General features: G+C 47.4%; 2 protein-coding genes across 4 annotated transcripts in view; one reads left to right on the top strand and one right to left on the bottom strand.

Moving 5' to 3' along the window:
• The window catches only part of ALDH7A1 (aldehyde dehydrogenase 7 family member A1), a 36,241-nt gene extending 35,834 nt beyond the window's left edge, over nt 1-407 (bottom strand). Inside the window, exon 1 of one of the 2 annotated variants that reach the window (XM_018571713.1) lies at nt 191-407. In XM_018571713.1, the coding sequence (XP_018427215.1) occupies nt 191-382 (192 nt within the window). In that variant the 5' untranslated portion in view covers nt 383-407. The remainder of the gene's footprint in view (nt 1-190) is intronic. The other variant, XM_018571712.1, reaches the window with a different exon arrangement.
• Nucleotides 408-9,495: 9,088 nt separating this feature from the next.
• On the top strand, nt 9,496-19,018 carry PHAX (phosphorylated adaptor for RNA export). 2 transcript variants are annotated; one of them, XM_018571710.1, is made up of 5 exons: nt 9,496-9,674; nt 11,404-12,002; nt 13,784-13,904; nt 16,962-17,045; nt 18,554-19,018. In XM_018571710.1, exons 1-5 carry the CDS (start codon nt 9,564-9,566, stop codon nt 18,812-18,814), a joined length of 1,176 nt encoding a protein of 391 aa, XP_018427212.1. In that variant the 5' UTR covers nt 9,496-9,563; the 3' UTR covers nt 18,815-19,018. The 2 variants fall into 2 exon arrangements, with proteins under 2 accessions (XP_018427212.1, XP_018427211.1); XM_018571709.1 differs by having other exon boundaries at nt 9,496-9,698.
• The last annotated feature ends 621 nt before the right edge of the window (nt 19,019-19,639 follow it).

Below are 19,639 nucleotides of genomic sequence, written 5' to 3'. Positions count from 1 at the left end.
TGTGAACAAGCCCTAAACCAGCTACAAGTGGCATGTATGTGCATGCAGACTAGATTGCATGCACCAAGTCTTGTGAGTAAAGTGAACCTGTATACACGCTGCCAGGTCTCTCCTCTGCTGTACACATCAGTTCTGGCCATGGACCCAAATCATTGTGTAAGCTGCTCGGGGAACACAGCCGTGTACATACCTCTCCTTTTCCTCCCCATGTACCATTGTACACACCATCGTTCTCCTCTTTCAGCCCCAATTCTTTCAGCCAGGAATACTGCGGCTGCTGTACTAACAAGGACGACATAGCGGCCAGCTGCCTGCAGCAAGAAGAGAAGATCTTCCTTTTCAGCAAAAACTGCCTGGAAAGAGGAAAGGTGAACTGCAGCATGGTGAGCGCAGTCTGGCAGCTGGACCCGCTAATAAGAATTGTCATACGAGACCCGCCCCCGCCTTTCCGAGCCTCTGATTGGTCACAGCGAGCCTCAGCCCACTCTTGGTTCACGCTCGGTTGTCTCAGCACGGATTACTGAATGACTCACAGCTCAGCGAGTACAGCTCCGGTATATTGCCACCTGCTGGACACCACCTATCCGACATCCTCCCGTATACACCCACCTGCTGGACACTACGTATCCGACATCATCCCGTATACTGCCACCTGCTGGACACCACCTATCCGACATCCTCCCGTATACATCCACCTGCTGGACACTACCTATCCGACATCCTCCCGTATACTGCCACCTGCTGGACACCACCTATCCTACATCCACCAGAATACTGCCACCTGCTGGACACCACCTATCCGACATCCTCCAGTATACTGCCACCTGCTGGACACCACCTATCCTACAGCCTCCGGAATACTGCCACCTGCTGGACACCACCTATCCGACATCCTCCAGTATACTACCTCCTACTGGACACTACCTATCCGACATCCTCCAGTATACGACCACCTGCTAGACACCACCTATCCGACATCCCCCCGTATACTGCCACCTGCTGGACACCACCTATCCTACATCCACCAGAATACTGCCACCTGCTGGACACCACCTATCCGACATCCTCCAGTATACGACCACCTGCTGGACACCACCTATCCGACATCCTCCAGTATACTACCTCCTACTGGACACTACCTATCCGACATCCTCCAGTATACGACCACCTGCTGGACACCACCTATCCGACATCCTCCAGTATACTACCTCCTACTGGACACTACCTATCCGACATCCTCCAGTATACGACCACCTGCTGGACACCACCTATCCGACATCCTCCAGTATACTACCTCCTACTGGACACTACCTATCCGACATCCTCCAGTATACGACCACCTGCTGGACACCACCTATCCGACATCCTCCAGTATACTACCTCCTACTGGACACTACCTATCCGACATCCTCCAGTATACGACCACCTGCTGGACACCACCTATCCGACATCCTCCAGTATACTACCTCCTACTGGACACTACCTATCCGACATCCTCCAGTATACGACCACCTGCTGGACACCACCTATCCGACATCCTCCAGTATACTACCTCCTACTGGACACTACCTATCCGACATCCTCCAGTATACGACCACCTGCTGGACACCACCTATCCGACATCCTCCAGTATACTACCTCCTACTGGACACTACCTATCCGACATCCTCCAGTATACGACCACCTGCTGGACACCACCTATCCGACATCCTCCAGTATACTACCTCCTACTGGACACTACCTATCCGACATCCTCCAGTATACGACCACCTGCTGGACACCACCTATCCGACATCCTCCAGTATACTACCTCCTACTGGACACTACCTATCCGACATCCTCCAGTATACGACCACCTGCTGGACACCACCTATCCGACATCCTCCAGTATACTACCTCCTACTGGACACTACCTATCCGACATCCTCCAGTATACGACCACCTGCTGGACACCACCTATCCGACATCCTCCAGTATACTACCTCCTACTGGACACTACCTATCCGACATCCTCCAGTATACGACCACCTGCTGGACACCACCTATCCGACATCCTCCAGTATACTACCTCCTACTGGACACTACCTATCCGACATCCTCCAGTATACGACCACCTGCTGGACACCACCTATCCGACATCCTCCAGTATACTACCTCCTACTGGACACTACCTATCCGACATCCTCCAGTATACGACCACCTGCTGGACACCACCTATCCGACATCCTCCAGTATACTACCTCCTACTGGACACTACCTATCCGACATCCTCCAGTATACGACCACCTGCTGGACACCACCTATCCGACATCCTCCAGTATACTACCTCCTACTGGACACTACCTATCCGACATCCTCCAGTATACGACCACCTGCTGGACACCACCTATCCGACATCCTCCAGTATACTACCTCCTACTGGACACTACCTATCCGACATCCTCCAGTATACGACCACCTGCTGGACACCACCTATCCGACATCCTCCAGTATACTACCTCCTACTGGACACTACCTATCCGACATCCTCCAGTATACGACCACCTGCTGGACACCACCTATCCGACATCCTCCAGTATACTACCTCCTACTGGACACTACCTATCCGACATCCTCCAGTATACGACCACCTGCTGGACACCACCTATCCGACATCCTCCAGTATACTACCTCCTACTGGACACTACCTATCCGACATCCTCCAGTATACGACCACCTGCTGGACACCACCTATCCGACATCCTCCAGTATACTACCTCCTACTGGACACTACCTATCCGACATCCTCCAGTATACGACCACCTGCTGGACACCACCTATCCGACATCCTCCAGTATACTACCTCCTACTGGACACTACCTATCCGACATCCTCCAGTATACGACCACCTGCTGGACACCACCTATCCGACATCCTCCAGTATACTACCTCCTACTGGACACTACCTATCCGACATCCTCCAGTATACGACCACCTGCTGGACACCACCTATCCGACATCCTCCAGTATACTACCTCCTACTGGACACTACCTATCCGACATCCTCCAGTATACGACCACCTGCTGGACACCACCTATCCGACATCCTCCAGTATACTACCTCCTACTGGACACTACCTATCCGACATCCTCCAGTATACGACCACCTGCTGGACACCACCTATCCGACATCCTCCAGTATACTACCTCCTACTGGACACTACCTATCCGACATCCTCCAGTATACGACCACCTGCTGGACACCACCTATCCGACATCCTCCAGTATACTACCTCCTACTGGACACTACCTATCCGACATCCTCCAGTATACGACCACCTGCTGGACACCACCTATCCGACATCCTCCAGTATACTACCTCCTACTGGACACTACCTATCCGACATCCTCCAGTATACGACCACCTGCTGGACACCACCTATCCGACATCCTCCAGTATACTGCCACCTGCTGGACACCACCTATCCTACAGCCTCCGGAATACTGCCACCTGCTGGACACCACCTATCCGACATCCTCCAGTATACTACCTCCTACTGGACACTACTTATCCGACATCCTCCAGTATACGACCACCTGCTGGACACCACCTGACAGACATCCTCCGTTATACTGCCACCTGCTGGACACCATCTATCCTACATCCACCGGAATACTGCCACTTGCTGGACACCACCTGACCAACACTCTCCGGAATACTGCCACCTGCTGGACACCACCAGTATTCCGACATCTTCTGGAATACTGCTACCTACTGGACACCACCTGACCAACATCCTCCAGTATATTGCCACCTGCTGGACATAACCTAACCGACATCTCCCAGAATACTGCCACCTGCCCAGAAGGCTGTTCTCAGGAGGCTGTGCCGGGTCTTATGAGACTGTGCGGGGTCTTAGTAGACTGTGTGGGGTCCCAGGAGGCTTATGGGGTCTCAGGAGGATGTGCAGGGCCTTAGAAGGCTATGCAGGTCCTCCTCCAGGTGGTTGTGCAGGGTCTCTGGGGGGTCTCAGGAGGCTGTGTGGGGTCTCAGATGAGCTGTGCAGGTCCCAGGAGGCTCTGTGGGGTCTCAGGGGGGCTGTGCAGGGTCTCGGGAGACTGTGCAGTCTCAGATGGCTGTGTGGGGTCTCAGGAGGCTGTGCAGGGTCTCAGATGGCTGTTTGGGGTCCTAGGAGACTGTGCAGGGTCTATAGTGGGCTTTGTGCGGTCTCAGGTGGCTGTGTGGGGTCTTAGGAGACTGTGCAGGATCTCAGGAGGCTGTGCAGGGTCCTATAGTGGGCTGTGCGGGGTCTCAGGTGGGCTGTACAGGGTCTATGATGGGCTGTGCACGGTCTATAGTGGGCCGTGTGTGGTCTCAGGTGGGCTGTGCAGTGTCTATAGTGGGCTGTGCAGGGTCTATGGTAGGCTGTAGGGGGTCTATGGTGGGCTGTGGGGGGTTTAAGATGGGCCGTGCAGGGTCTACTGTGGGCTGTGCGGGGTCTATGGCAGGCTGTGCGAGGTGTATGGTGGGCAGTGCGGGGTCTCACCAGGGTTCCCAATAGGTTTCAAGGGTGGGTGCAGGCGGCGGGTACAGGATGGAGGAGGAGGAGATTTTCGGCCGGCACAGTACATAGGCGTAACGATTCAAAGGAAGGCTGCCGGGACCTTCCTGTGAACAGCGGCGCCTGTTTACAGCGCCGGCTTCAGTTTAATAATTTGAAGCGCCAGTATCAGCGCTTTGTATCAGGGCATTTTCACAAGTACTTGTGAAAATGCCCAGTAGCAGCACCGATACCGGTATCTGTACTGGTATCGGTGCATCCCTACTGTTAAGCTGCAATTTATCACATTTCTGTTGTTGGGTTTAGATACATCGAGTGGCGTCACAAGGGGGGTGTGGGGGGGGGGATGCGGCCCGCACCCGGGTGACACAATTGGAGGGGTCACACCAAAATGACTTATAGCCATTTTGGTGTCACCCCCTCTGAAAAGTCGGGAGCTCGGTCATGGACCGAATGCCTGTCAGTATCAGGAGAGAGGAGGGGACCCGGCAGCATACCTTATCCCGCTGGGTGACTGTCCCCTCCTCTCTCTGCCGGCGTCCATCACCAAGATGGCGGTCGGCAGGTATCAGAATACTGCTGCGCGTGCGCGATGACGTCTTGGCGGGGTGACACTCGGTTACCGCTCCGGGTGTCACCCAGCCTTGGGACGACCCTGGATACATCTACTTGCATATGTTTTATTATATTCTCAATTTCAGTTGCTAAGGTTTGTGACAGGTTTACTTTAAAGCGACACTGTTACATTAAAGCTGGCCGTACACTACTCTATTTTTTTCGAATAACCCGCGAGCTGAACGAAAAAAATAGAGCAGATTCCTCCATCAATGCTATGAGCGCGTTGATCGAGGAATCCCCACGGTTTCCTTTATATTCTGACAGCGGCCTCCGGCACAGTGTATGGCCAGCTTTACCCATCCAGGTTGGAAATCTTTTGAAGCTTTCAATAGGGTTGTAAATGTGCAATAATATAGAAAATATTTTCACTTTGACCATTACAAATATGCTGCTACGGCTCTGCCTAGGAGCCAGGGGTGGGCAACTCTTCTAGCTGTGCTTTAACTACAAATCATCGCAACAGGCCTATGCCTCTGGGAGTCATGCCTGTAACTGTCAGTCTTGCAATGCCTCATGGAACTTGTAGTTCCACAACAGCTGTAGGGCCGGAGTTGCCCATCCCGGGTCTATAGCACTACCGTAGTTGTCCACATTACTGTAGTCTTGCTTCCAAAATGTCTACAATTTTTTAGTCCACTCTATCTATTGAGGCAACCATGGTTGTCACATAGGCTGGACTTCAAACATGTGTTTTGGATCTCCTTCATCACATGATGGATTTATGGTATTAGTAGGTAGGATAAACTTCTTTGCTTTCTTTTAAGTCATCCAGCCTATAGACAGACATTCTACCTAATTTTCTGCTGCTCGTGAATCTTTTTACAGAACAACGCTGGGTGTCTGTGCTGTAAACTTCTTAGGTCAGTGTTTTCTGTTATTAACAGTAACACTTTTTTATTCAACCGGTATGCACTCTTTTTAATTTATAATAGTTAATGAACAAATAGAAAGAAATCTGTGGTTACATATTCAACTATAAATTATATAATGCTTTCCTACAACTCTGTTGCCCTTTTGGACTTTGGTTTTCCTTCCCCTCCATGTTACTCAGAAAGTACCTTTTAGCATTCTTTCCTATTACAACTTAGTGTATATAAACACAAAAACAAAACTGTAATATATTGCTGTTTACCAGTCCTTAGATGTGGTGGCTGCATTGCTATTCAACTTTAATACTAAGAACATTTTCAGCAAGTCCCGAAAATACTAACTCTGAACATTTATGGGAACTCCGGGTGCAGACCATATGAGCCTGCCTTCACCCTCTTAATATTCTAAAAGAACAACATACCATTGCAGCTCCAGTTCAACACTCAGAATATGAATGTTGCAGTCCCTGCTTAAAGTGGACCTTACCCCCTTTCACCAAAAATCACATCAGCATGCAGCTCTGCATGCTGATATAAAATCATCTTGCATTCATTAGATAAACAAACATGTTTTTCATTTACTTACAAATAGAGTTCATCTACTTCCTTGTCCAGTTTTGGCAAAAACGATGTCATCGTGCCCAAGCATTGCATCCTGGGAAGATTACATCAGCAGAGCATTGCTGGGAAATCTCATCTGTAATCTCACGAGATTTCCAGGTAAAGGCATTTTCCTCCACTGAGATGATGTGCATGTCCTAGTCACATGTGCCAGAGTTCCAGGAAGTAAAGGGAGAGCTAGTAATCTGCCCTTATTTAACATGGCCACTGCCAGAAGACTGGAAAGAAAAGAGAACTAAGATATGCAAAGAATACAAAGCCTGCATCTATTTAGAAGTATGTGTTTGTAGATTGTCATTACTAAACATTTCTAAAGGCGCATTTGTTGTTATTTTAAAGATATTGGTAAAGTTCCTCTTTTAGCACTGTCACTCTAACGTGTTTCACCTATCAAGGCTTACTTGTAGTCTCTATGCGCTAGAGGGGCGGTGCTTAGGTGGGAACTGTAACATGGACTCATATGGATTGAATAAAGTTTTATGTTGAGCTGGAGACACGACCATTGGTTGTGCTTTTGATCCTTGTCACATAGGGGCTAAGAAACCTCCTATGCAATAGCCAATTCACAAAATAGGTCCTCTTTATGGAGACATCAGGGGTAAGACCCCTAATGTCACCTAGGGACCCCAAGAGAAGCTGATGAAGCAGAGATCTGCTTCAGCAGCTTCTCACCGGCATCTGTAGCTGGAGAGTGACACTGAATGCGGAAGTGATGTAATTTACATCACTTCCTGCATTCTGGGACCAGAGAGGCGATCAAAGGGAGATTGTGTACTGAGCTCCCTTTGATCTCCTGTGACAGAGTCACTGGGCACCGGCTGCGGCAGCCGATGGCGGGGGGGGGGGGGGGGGGGTGCACACCCGCACCTAATACAAGCGATTGGACGCCCGATCGCTTGAATGAAAACAGCCATCGCTGGCTGTTTACATTGCTGACATTTTCCCCACTCGTGTGCGTGCTGGGCGCCGCGCACGAGCGGGGGGAGGGGAAGGACACCTAAAGACACCCTCCTGCTCCTATAAGGCTCCCGTCCAGCCGTTCAGGAACGGCCAATGGACGGATGAACGGGAGGTGGTTAAAGAAACTATCCTGGCTCCTATGGTTTCATCTGATAAACCAATAGCAGGCTCCTGTCAATGGCTCCCCTCTCAATCTGTATAACTAAGCTTGACAGATTCAATGGGTTTGGACCTGTTCACACCTACGCACTATGTTGGCGCACACTGTGATAACATGATGTAGGCATACATTTTATTGTAATGCAGCTTGTTACAACATACCTTGGAAAGAAAAGGAAAATCAAATGAAGAAAATGTAAACACGGTCACAATATAGATGAAATGAACAAAAAAAATTTATATTATTGGATTGTAATGTTTATCAGCTTATCATTGGTGATTAGTTCAGTTCAGTAGCAAAGAGGGGAAGCAATGAATACCTTGGCTATGCTTGTCTCATTACATCATTACATTGCTTCTTACCCCCTATGTGATAGCAATAAAGTTAAAGCGGACCTTTACCCATATCTTTAAAATAACAACAAATGTGCCTTTAGAAATGTTTAGTAATGACAATCTACAAACACATACTTCTAAATAATTGCCTGCTTTGTATTCTTTGCATATCTTATTTCTCTTTTCTTCCCCAGTCTTCTGACAGTGGCCATGTTTACTAAGGGCAGGTTACTAGATCTCCCTTTACTTCCTGGAACTCTGGCACATGTGACTAGACATGATCATGTACATCATCTCAGGGGAGGAAATTTTCCCTGTGATCTCATAAGATTGCAGATGAGAATTCCCAGCAATGTTCTGCTGATGTAACCTTCCCAGGATGCAATGCTTGGACACATTACATCATCTGTGCCAGAAGTAAACCAGGAAGCAGATGAACCCTATTTGTAAGTATATGAAACACAGGTGTGTTTAACTAACTAACTGTAAGATGATTTTAAATCAGCGTGCAGAGCTTCATGCTGCTGTGATTTTCAGTGAAAGAAGGTAAAGGGTCCGCAGCGCTGAATACTGAAAAATGGCCTGGCCAGGAAGGGGGTCTAAACACCTGGTCTTGAAGTGGTTAAGTGTAAAAAAAAAATGTAAAAAACACACACAAACATTTTTTTAAAGTCCCCCGACCCCACATAGAAACATGAGGGGTAAAAGCTTTCAAAGCGTCGCCTATGGCCAATTTTGGGTATGGTAGGTTTTTTTTGGTTTCACGGGTGCGCGCAATTTTAAGGATTGACATGTTTGGTGTCTATTTACCTGACGTGACCACATCTTTTATATTTTACAAAAAAATGGGGTACTGTTAAATGTTTCATTACATAACATACTTTTTTCTTAAAACCCGTGGTGATTATATACCACCAAAAGAAAGCTCTACCTGTCCCCAAAAATGGTAAAAAAATTAATTTCAGTACAGCGTTGCATGACGGAATAAATGTCAGTCAAAGTACCGCAGCGCTGAATACTAAAAAATGGCCTGGCCAGGAAGGGGGTGTAACACCACGGTCAGCAAGTGTTTAAGTACAGTTCAGTGTCACTTTAATTAGATCTTTGAAAAAAAATTAACCATACATTGATATGTGTATTCACATTATGCTGATCCTTTTTATTTCTGAGAAACATGACTATGGTTCATGGTGAACATATAAAAGTACAGCACAGCTATAAGGATACATATGTACATGTTCATGCCACGATGGGTTGCTGAGACTCCCATGTGGACGAGTGCCCTTCCTCATGGAAAATACGGTAGGCTCATCACAGCGCCTCACTCACTGGATGCTCTACCGTAATCTCTGTAATGGTCCCGCAGCTCTCTGCGCTCTCCCTCATTCTTCCCCGGAAGTAATATGGAGTCTCTCTGGTCTCCTGTACCCTGACGTGATTCCGCTTTCCTGTCAGTATCATGGCGCTGGAGGCCACTCGGGGAATGATGGAAGATGAAGAGTTGGAGGACGGGGAGCTGAGCGGCTCCGATACAGATATGAAGGTGTCGGCGGACAGAGCCCAGCATCAGGTAGCCGGCAGTGCATGGCGTGCTGTACGTTGTATAGGACGGGGGCGGGGTGTCAGTTGAAGCATGGCTCTCTATATACCGGGAGACGGCTATACACCACTCCTAGGAATATACTGGAATCTTATTAATATACAATAGTCTTATTAATATGCAGGACTCTTAATAATATACTGGAGTCTTATTAATATACAGGAGTCTTATTGTTTTTATTATACTAGTAGTACAGGAGTCAAATCATTATTATTATACAGGAGTCCATTTATTATCATTATACAGGATTCCTATTTTTTTTTTTTTAGCATGTATTTTTTATTGATGTTTCAAAGGATAACAGGATTCCTATTATTGTACACTAGCCCCTTTGTTGTTATTATACAGGAGCCCTACGATTATTATTATTATACTGGGGTCTTATTCAGGGATCCTATCCAACAATGCCCCCCAGCTTTCCCCTTAATTCATGAAGAGTTGGTGGGCCCATATTTAGGGTGAAATTGTGACATATGTTGAACAATCTCGGAGCCAAGCTTACATTGTATTTAGTGATGAGCGAGGGCTTGTTGTGGAGTCGGTTCACGTGAGTTTACCCAAGCCCACTCAAAACTGCGACTGACACCCCACCCGCCCCTTCTGGCCCAGTCAGTTTCAGCAGGCACTTTCCCTGCCCTATAGCTACATGTTACAAAGGGGCAGGAAATGCCCCTGCTGCAACTGATTGGGAGGGGGTAGTTGGTCTGTCCCTCAGTATTGTACGTGATGATATCAGCGGAGCTCCAGATGCTGAAGTGGGGGGGGGCAAAGAGGCTGCAGTTGCTGTTATTGGAACCTGCCGGATCAAGATTTGGGTGCGTACAAGTGCTTTACACCTTCCCCTAGACGTAAACAAGACGTTTTTTTAACCTGGAGATAGTCTTTAAAGTGCACTAATAGGCTCCTGTATGACCGTCTAAACAGGTCCCAAATCCAGTTACTATGTCATGTACATAGTATAAATAATCTTCCTTTACCCTCCTTGACTTAACCAAATTATCCTTCATTTGTGTCTCACATGCTCCCCCTCCCAGGCACTGCAGTTGACAGTGGGAGGGTTTCAGCAACACAGGCATTGTTGCCAATCCAGAAAGCAGTGGTCAGGTCTAGGTGCGGCCGGGTGCTGAATGACAAGCTACAGAGTTGTAAATCATCAGTGAGATTGGTGATGGCAAAGCCCCTGCAATATCCTCTCATCCCACTGTAGTGCAAGCAGACACTGCCTACATGAGGGGCAGCTGAGGAGCAGTGCAGCTTCCTTAAACTGAGAAGACTTTGAGGTACATTAATCCATAGTGAGTGCAGCTATTGAGGTCAGTGAGGGCTTGTTTTAAAGGAGGTTCACCTTTTTGCAGAGAAGGGGCCCCATTAGTTTTAAGTACACTGTGCCACTTGTAGAAATATAGTTAGGTGGAAGTGCCATACTTGTAGGCTGTTCCTGTCCCCCATGCAGCCTGGCTGACATCCTTACACCCTGGCCTATTTCCAGGTGACAGCAGCAAGTGCTCCCAGAAATAGGGAGATGTCTGGGCTTAAATCCAAATTACCTACACAAGACCTCAGTTACTAAGGGGGTGTCTGCTTCTGCTTTTTTTTACTTTTGGCATGCATTATATTAGGCTGAGACTTCTTTTGTGTAAAGTATCTCTTTCTGTGAATATTATTATACTCATTACTTTCTATCATGGTTTATTTGCAGAAACTTGGTTTACCCGCTGCTGGTGGCTACAGAAGCAATGCAGCTCTGCCTTTAAGTGTCCCGTACCGAAGTGTCAAAGGTTTGGATTCTAGTGACGAAAGCTTTTCTGATTCTGATGAAGATGAGGGTTCTCTGTGGAAACGTAAACGCCAGAAGTCTTCCCACCCTCCTCCAGAAGTGTCAAGACCAACAGTGGCCTCGGCTCCCATGCAGTGCACACAGGCAGCAAGAGCAAAGAATAACATCTGGGGGGCAGTGCTTCAGGAGCAGACACAAGAGGCTGTAGCTGCCGAGCTTGGAATTATGGACATGGATGGTCAGATAGATATGAGCAGGCAGTCCGAGACTTATAATTATGTCCTAGCCAAGAAAATGATGACCAAAGAAAATGACGAGGAGAAGTTAAAACTAGACAAAGAATTGGATGAGTATATGCACGAAGATAAGGATCGTGTGCCAAAAGAAGAGAACGGTCACCTAAAGAGGAAGCGACCTTTGAAAGAGAGGCTTGGCGAAAGATTAGACATGGACTATAAAGGCCGATACGAAATAACTGAGGGTGATCCGGAACACAAAGTTTCTGATGAAATAGCACACAGGTTAGTTGTGAATTGTATGTAAGTGTGCTCATATGCTGGCATGGAGAATTAATTGCAGCAGCTGTGTTCTTGGTGTCATTTTTAACAGCCAGCAATGACCGTTAATGTACAAGCGATCCGGCGTCTATACAGCTTTCGGATCGTTTGTACCGTGCGGCGCTGACCCCTCCCCGGTTGGGCCGCCGTTGGCTCCCTCGGGCTCTTCTGTCCCCGTGCAGCGCCCGGGACTGGCTCGGCGGGTCTCCCCACAACGATCGGCTTCCAGCCGCTGATCTGTCCTCTGATCACTGGACCCGGAAGTGATGTTTACTACATCACTTCCAGTGTCACTATTTAAATTCTCCAGGAGAAGAAGCTGGGGAAGTTGATCTCCTCAGCTTCTTTGGGGTCTCTAGGTGGCATTAGGGCTCTGAAAGACCCTTGATGTCTCCATAAAGAGGGCCTGTCACACCCCATCTGCTATTACATAGGGGGCTTGTTAGTCCCCTATGTGATAGCAATAGGGTTAGTGTAAAAAAAAAAAGTGTTTAGAAATTAAAGCAACCATAAGAAAAAAAAAAAATCCCCCCGCCACCCATGTGCACACACATACAAACGCAAACACACTTCAGTGTGCCTAGGTGCGAAAACGACAATTGTGCTACACATGTTACATATCGCAGTGAGAGCAATAATTCTAGAGCCATCAATCACTGTTAGCACTAAACTGATGAGCGGTAAAAGCGTTTAAAGTGTCCCCTATGGAAATTGAGAATTTTTGCAGCTTCACGGGCAAATGCAATTTTAAAGCTTGACTTGTTTGGTATCTGTTTACCTGACGTGACCCCAAGGAATTTTGGTGTTGTAACTCGACTTTTGGTGCAAGTTTCTGTTATGTTGTGCATGACAATCTTACAGCCCAGCTCCTGTTTACTATTTTTTTAAAGCTGACATTTAATCAGCTCATAGTTTGCCTTTCCCCCTAACAAAATCAACTTTCTAATTAAATTTTTAAATATTTCCGTTTTCATCTATGGATCTCTATGCAATGCGGGCAGATCAGCATGGCTGGCCCTGTGCTGCATATACTTTCCTGAAAACATCACAGCACCCTGCCTCAGTATTCGTCAGCCCTGATGAAGGCAGTCGGTTGACACTTGGGAGGACCCATGCAAATATCGAAATTCCTTGGTGAGTGGATGCCAGTCTGGTGCCCATGGGTATTCCCAGGCAGATGACATTTGCATGCAGACTGTCCTAGGTAAGGGCCACATGTGATGCTGAGCCCTGTGGCATCCAATGACTGGCCTGAGGAAATGTGAAATAAGTAAAAAAAAGCATAAATAATTTTTAGACTGTAAGCCCTCAGGGGCAGGGCCCTACTTACCATCTTGTCTTGAATTGTATTGTGATTGTAATGTCTTCCTTATATTGTAAAGCGCTGTGCAAACTGCTGGCGCTATATAAATCCTGTATAATAATGTAGTAGGAGGGAACCTGAACTGAAAGTATTGATTCTGTGTTATAGAAGGCAATACCTTGAGACATGTACCTTTTTTGGCTGGAATTCATTCTTATAAAATAGTTGTGCATTTGTGAACCCAATCCTGTGGCTGCAGCCTCGTAGCTGTGTCCCTGACTGCTAGTCTCACACGATTTGCAGTGAGATTAGGTGATGTCACTACTGTGCTGCCTATTGTTCTTACTGGAGGCTCTGACATGAGGAAGCAAAGCCCTGCCTCTACCAAGATGGCCGCCGTTACACACAAATGACTGTTACATATGCCCTTTTTATCTTGCAGGTTGCATGAACCTAAAAAAGATCTGATCGAACGAGTTGTGAAAACCATTGGCACCAAGAAGGCGATTGAGCTTCTAATAGAGACTGCCGAGGTGGAACAGAATGGGGGACTCTTTATTATGGTGAGATTTAACGGTTTTTATGTTTATGAATGACTTATCCAACGCCATTGAACGTATAGTACAAAATGCTCCTTTGTAGACCAGGGTTAAAGCACGGGTTACAGGACTTGCAATTGTAGAGATCCTCCTCCTGCCTTTTGCTACTTTGTGGAACAACCATACAGTGAAGTCTGGAAAGTTTGAACTTCTGTCTAGAATGCTTATTCTAGGTCAAGTAACTCTCTAGGTCAGGGGCGCCCACAATTTTTTGTGTGAAGATCTACTTTTCAAATGACGAGCTACATGAGATCTACCAACGGAAACAAAACGTCTCTCCTGGCTTGTCTCTCCTGGCTTGTCTCTCCTGGCTTGTCTCTCCTGGCTTGTCTCTCCTGGCTTGTCTCTCCTGGCTTGTCTCTCCTGGCTGGCTCTCCTGGCTCGCTCTCCTGGCTCGCTCGCTCTCCTAGCTGTTTTCTCCTTGCTCTGGCTGTCTCTCCTCGCTCTCTCCTGGCTGGCTCTCCTGGCTGGCTCTCCTGGCTGGCTTGCTCTCCTCGCTGTTTTCTCCTTGCTCTGGCTGTCTCTCCTCGCTCTCTCCTGGCTGGCTCTCCTGGCTGGCTCTCCTGGCTGGCTTGCTCTCCTAGCTGTTTTCTCCTTGCTCTGGCTGTCTCTCCTCGCTCTCTCCTGGCTGTCTCTCCTCGCTCTCTCCTGGTCTAAATATACCAAAATGGAATAAAGGGGCCGCCATTCACACCCTTTGTGATCTACCAGCATCAGCTTTCAGAGCTACTGGTAGATCACGATCTACATAATGGGCACCCCTGCTCTAGGTAGTCCAGGATCAGGTTGACAGCCTCGATGCTTGCACTTTTAAATACATATCAGCAATGGCATCTCATGTTTTTTCCCCCCTCCTAAGGTTTTATTTGAAATTTTTGATGTTTTATGATGCAGTTTGGATTTCCATCAGAATATGTATCTTTTTATGTAACTGCTTCAATTCTTTGTCACCCAAAAATTATAATAGCTATGACAGTGTATTGAACACTTTGGAATGGTGGTAAAGGCGGGCCCCCTCCTATACTGTATGTTCCTATAGGTCCAACTCTATGATTCTAGGACGTAAAAAAAAAATTCTGCCTAGACCAGGGGTCAGCAACCTTAAACACTCAAAGAGCCATTTGGACCCGTTTCCCACAGAAAACACCGGGAGCCACAAAACCCTTTTGACATCTAAAATGAAGATAACACTCCATGCAGTGGCGTAACCAGAGTTATGGGCGCCCGGGGCAGAACATTTTTTTGCGCCCCCCCATATTATATAAACAGTACTGGACTCTGGGCTTAGTAACGCACTGGACTCTGGGCTTACCTGAGACCCTGCAGAGCCCACCTGAGAGTGACCCTGCAGAGCGCACCATAGATTCCACACAGCCCATCTGTGACTCTCTATGGTGGGCTCTGCCCCCCTCCTTATTCGGACTCACGGCCAGCTTCCCATCCAGATGGTGTGCACTGCAGTGGGCGGGGCATATGACACACACTTCTCTCCCGCCGCCGGTTACTAGGGATGCGGCCAGGAGAGGAGTAGAGTCTCCTCTCCTGGGATCGGCCCCTTGCTGAGAAGCCCGTCGGCAGTGCGGGACCCTGCACTGCCGCATATTAAACCAAGGGGGTTGCCCAGGACCGTACCTCACTGGGCCCCCCCACAGCCTCAGGCCCCGGCGGTAGTTCCACCCCTGGACAGGGAGCCGCAGCTGAGGGATGAGAGCCGCGGGTTGCTGACCCCTGCCCTAGACAATTTGAAGGTGTTACAAAAGGGGGGAGAGCAGTCCTTATATGGTCCATTGTTGTTATATTTATGCATATTCATACTTCATATTATTATTATTATTATTATTACTAGTATACCTTTTTATATTATATTCTTGTTTTCTCTGTGCTGTGATATTTTTGAGGAAGATTGTTAATTATGACATCTGATCCATACTGTAGATGGAAGCTTCTTCCATGAAACCCTGTTGAGATTGGATGTTGCAAATGAAGGTGGCAGTGATTGGTCAGAGTCAGGGTATGGCTTGTTATATGCTGGCCATACACTATACAATCTCCTTTAGATCTACCAACAGCTATGTAGTACAAGGGTCGGCCTGACTGAATACAAAGTGAATTCATTGTTTTTCTTCATATTACATTGTCTTAGTCGGGGCTCAAAATTTCAAGTCCTGAGCTACTAGCCAGGCCTTAAAAGTTACTCGCCACCAGTTGCCCCACCTAACCCCTACCCTGCCCCGGACTTAACTCCGCCAGGTCAGTAATGTAACGCAGAGGTCAGTAATGTAACGCACAGCGCAAAGGTCAGTAATGTAACGCGCGGCACAGAGGTCAGAGTGACGCGCAGAGGTCAGAGTGACGCACAGTGTAAGGAAGAAAGAAAAGGGACTTGCAGTGCACTTAGCTGGTATTCAGGTGCCTCTTCTTTCTCCTGGTGGTGGTGGGGGGGGTGGAGGTCGGTGCAGAGATCTGTGCAGAGATCCTCCATGTACCTTCTTTTCCCTGCTAACTTTCTGGATGGCCAGTCTCACCGTCTCTGCAGTCTTCCTCCCAGCCTGGCAGCTGAGGTGGGCGGAGGAAGCTGCAGAAGACAGCGGATGTCATCGAGGAGCGCCGCCGGCGGGACCAGAGATGGGACACTACCACCACGGCGATCGTTCCCTTGTGTTCTCTCTTCTCATCGGCCGCTCTGTAGCTACAGCAGCCGATGAGGAGAGAGAACAGAAGCGAGCAATTGCCGCAGCGGTAGTGTCCCATCTCTGGTCCTGCCGGCGGTGCTCTTCAATGAGATTCCCCCCCCCCGCAATTTTCACTCGCCAATTGCGAGGGGGCGAGTGGAAATTTTGAGGCCTGTCTTAGTAATTCTAAAGGAGATTGTACAATGGGACATTCTAGTGCATGGCCAACGTTAAAGCTATTTTACTGCTTGTTAGGAATATGTAAATAGTTTCATGTCCATAGTCTGGGAGAGGGACCCTTTAACCTTTAGCTTTATGGTCTTTATATCTTTCCTGTTTTTGGTTTCAGAATGGAAGCAGAAGAAGGACTCCTGGTGGTGTCTACTTAAACCTTTTGAAAAACACACCGAGTATTACATCAGATCAAGTGAAGGTATGTTTAGAGCTGAGATCAGGGTATAAAATCCAAGTGTATGAGGTATTGGGGCTTGTAGGGTGAACTTGTTGGTTTCTTGGTATGTATGTGTGTGTATTATACAATTATACACATGTATATTAAAATGTACCTAATACTGGTATTTCTGTTAAATCAACATTCCTAACTTGTACTTTAGCCGACACATCACAGCAGCATAATTTGCCATCTGCTGCTGCCTACTCTTCTTCAGCGTACGTTCCTGGGCCCTGTTATAATGTGCAGCGATGTCGGGTTTAATTATGAACTATGAGCCGAGTGAAAATCACTCACCTCATAGTTCTAGCCGACCTGTGACAATGAAACTGTCACAGGTCGGCTCAATTAATCGGGAAGTGAGCGAACACATACTGTCGCTCGCTCACTTCTCAATCTATCCGTGCAGAGAGCCGTGACTGTCACTCTCTGCAGCGATTCCCCCCTCCCCTGTCCGATCCTCCAGCGCTGACTGGCGGAACGGATGGGGGAGGGGGCGGGTACAGCTGGCTCTGCCTCTAGATAGGCAGAGCCAGCTGTCACTCATGCAGCTGGGTGGATCCAGACAGTAATGTCAGGATCCTTCCCGGCTGCGGCGTCTCTGTATACCGCACCGAGCTTTGGGGGACGGGAGGACGCTAGTTTGTGTCCTCCCGTTACCCTTAGGAGAACTATGGGGAAAAGCCCTGACCCCCCATAGTTCTCCTCTAAAGGTAATGCCCCCTAGAGTTAAACCTAGGGATAAATACAAAGGGCACGCAATATAGACTTAAGATTTTCATCCAGACATTGCTGTACTGTTCACCCTGCATCCTTTTGTCTGAAATTGGTGTAACGTACCTGATGATCACCCTCCCTACTTCTTCTTCCACACATACACAGAGCAGGGTTTTTTTTTGGGGGAGGGATCCAATGCGTTCATGTCACAGTTCGGGGGGATGTGGTTCCTTTTTGATTGGCTGTCATTGTTATGTATTTATATCTTCACTTAAATTGTTGGTGTTCATTTTCTGTTTGCCTGAAGAAGGGACCGTTGGGTTCCGAAACGTTGCTTTGAAATGTGGCACTACTACAGTCAATAAAGAGATTGACTTAGTATTTATCTGGAGTGCGAGTGACATTCCAAACGATTTTTGCATGATTTTGCAGCAGCATCTGCCATCACTGCAGCCCCCGCCCTACGTTTCCGGTCAGGAGTGCGATGGGACATGCCCTTTATTCATTTGACAGTTTTGTGACTTGAGCGCACTGGATTGCATAATCAAAGTCACCCCATGTTCTGGGGCCGGAGGGGGCCTGGCGGTGGCATTAATTTCAATGGCACTGCAGACACACCTCCCCCCCACAGTGCGATTGCCTGCCCTGGAGCACATGGTAAAGCAATACCCTGCATTCCAGTGTGGTGCGATCACGCATACACGGAGCTGTGACATGTACAAAACCCCCAAACCATTAATTTCCTTTGCCAATGTTTTTTGTTTGCTGTACAGGAGATATTTTACATGGAAAACCAGAAGGAATATGAGAGTAAAAAGGCTGCAAAGAAGAGGAGGCGTCACATACTGGGGAAGAAGGCTAAGGAGGCCATCAAAGGCCTCAACTTCCAGGAACATGACGATACATCAAGGGAGACATTTGCAAGTGACACAAATGAAGCTTTAGCGTCTCTAGATGATGAAAACTCCGAAATTAAAGCAGACACTGAAGATGCCATCGAGATTGACAATTCCCATGACTTGGAAACATTTTAACTGGAGCCTCGCTAGGACTTTACCCAAATGTGTATTTACTAGTTCCAATTTAAGACTTTTTTTTGTTGTTGTTGCTTCAGAAGTGACAAAATTTACCAGTTACGTGTAGATTGAAATTAGTAATGGCATTGCTTATTACATGTACCTCAGTTTTTTTGGGGTAAGTTTTGATTTTTGTACTTTTGTTTTGTCTTTTTGCCTTATGCCCTATTCATTGTTTTTTTAAACAAATTTTCAAGCATTGCTAGAGCACCAGAGACGTAGTCGTGAGTCTGTGGACCCTGATGCAGGACTTATGACGATGTCACACTAGAATGTTCTATGGCCATTAACTGTTTGGTTGCTAGAGATGCAGCCCATTTGAATATTGCAAACCATAATCTGTTAGTAGAGGAATCTTGACGTTACTTACAAAGAATGTGAAGATGATCATTTTCCCAGCATGCTGGAAATGATTTGGTTGTACCCTTTCCTGTAGGGTTTTGTTGTTTTATATTTGCTGTACACCAGGAACACAGGCACTCTGTCTCGGTACTGCTGCTTATTTACCACCAGAGAGCGCACTTATTCCTTTGACTTTCTTGTCCCATAAGATAGGCAGATGGTATCTGGTAATTTGCTTCCATCCTGCCACCAGCCGATAGGTAAGAATTGTAGCACCTTGGGCACAGAATTTGTAGTTCTTTCTGTGCCAGACTATTCTGGACTACATGTTGTCACAGCGGCAAGTACTTTCTCGCATGTTATGTTACCTAGGCTGCAGCATGTTTAAAGCTAGCTTTTTCGTTGCAATACTCACCCATACCACCATTACTACTATATGAG

Source organism: Nanorana parkeri, unplaced genomic scaffold, assembly GCF_000935625.1.
Source record: "Nanorana parkeri isolate BGI_ZX_2015 unplaced genomic scaffold, ASM93562v1 scaffold1814, whole genome shotgun sequence".
Taxonomy (NCBI): Eukaryota; Metazoa; Chordata; class Amphibia; order Anura; family Dicroglossidae; genus Nanorana; species Nanorana parkeri.
This window is presented reverse-complemented; position numbering and strand designations above follow the sequence as displayed.

Coding starts and splice junctions, on each gene's coding strand:
- PHAX (XM_018571709.1), top strand. CDS start 9,564: ATGGCGCTGGAGGCCACTCGGGGAATGATGGAAGATGAAGAGTTGGAG. Junction 13,905..16,961: donor ATGGGGGACTCTTTATTATG/GTGAGATTTAAC, acceptor TTTTGGTTTCAG/AATGGAAGCAGAAGAAGGAC. Junction 17,046..18,553: donor TTACATCAGATCAAGTGAAG/GTATGTTTAGAG, acceptor TTTGCTGTACAG/GAGATATTTTACATGGAAAA.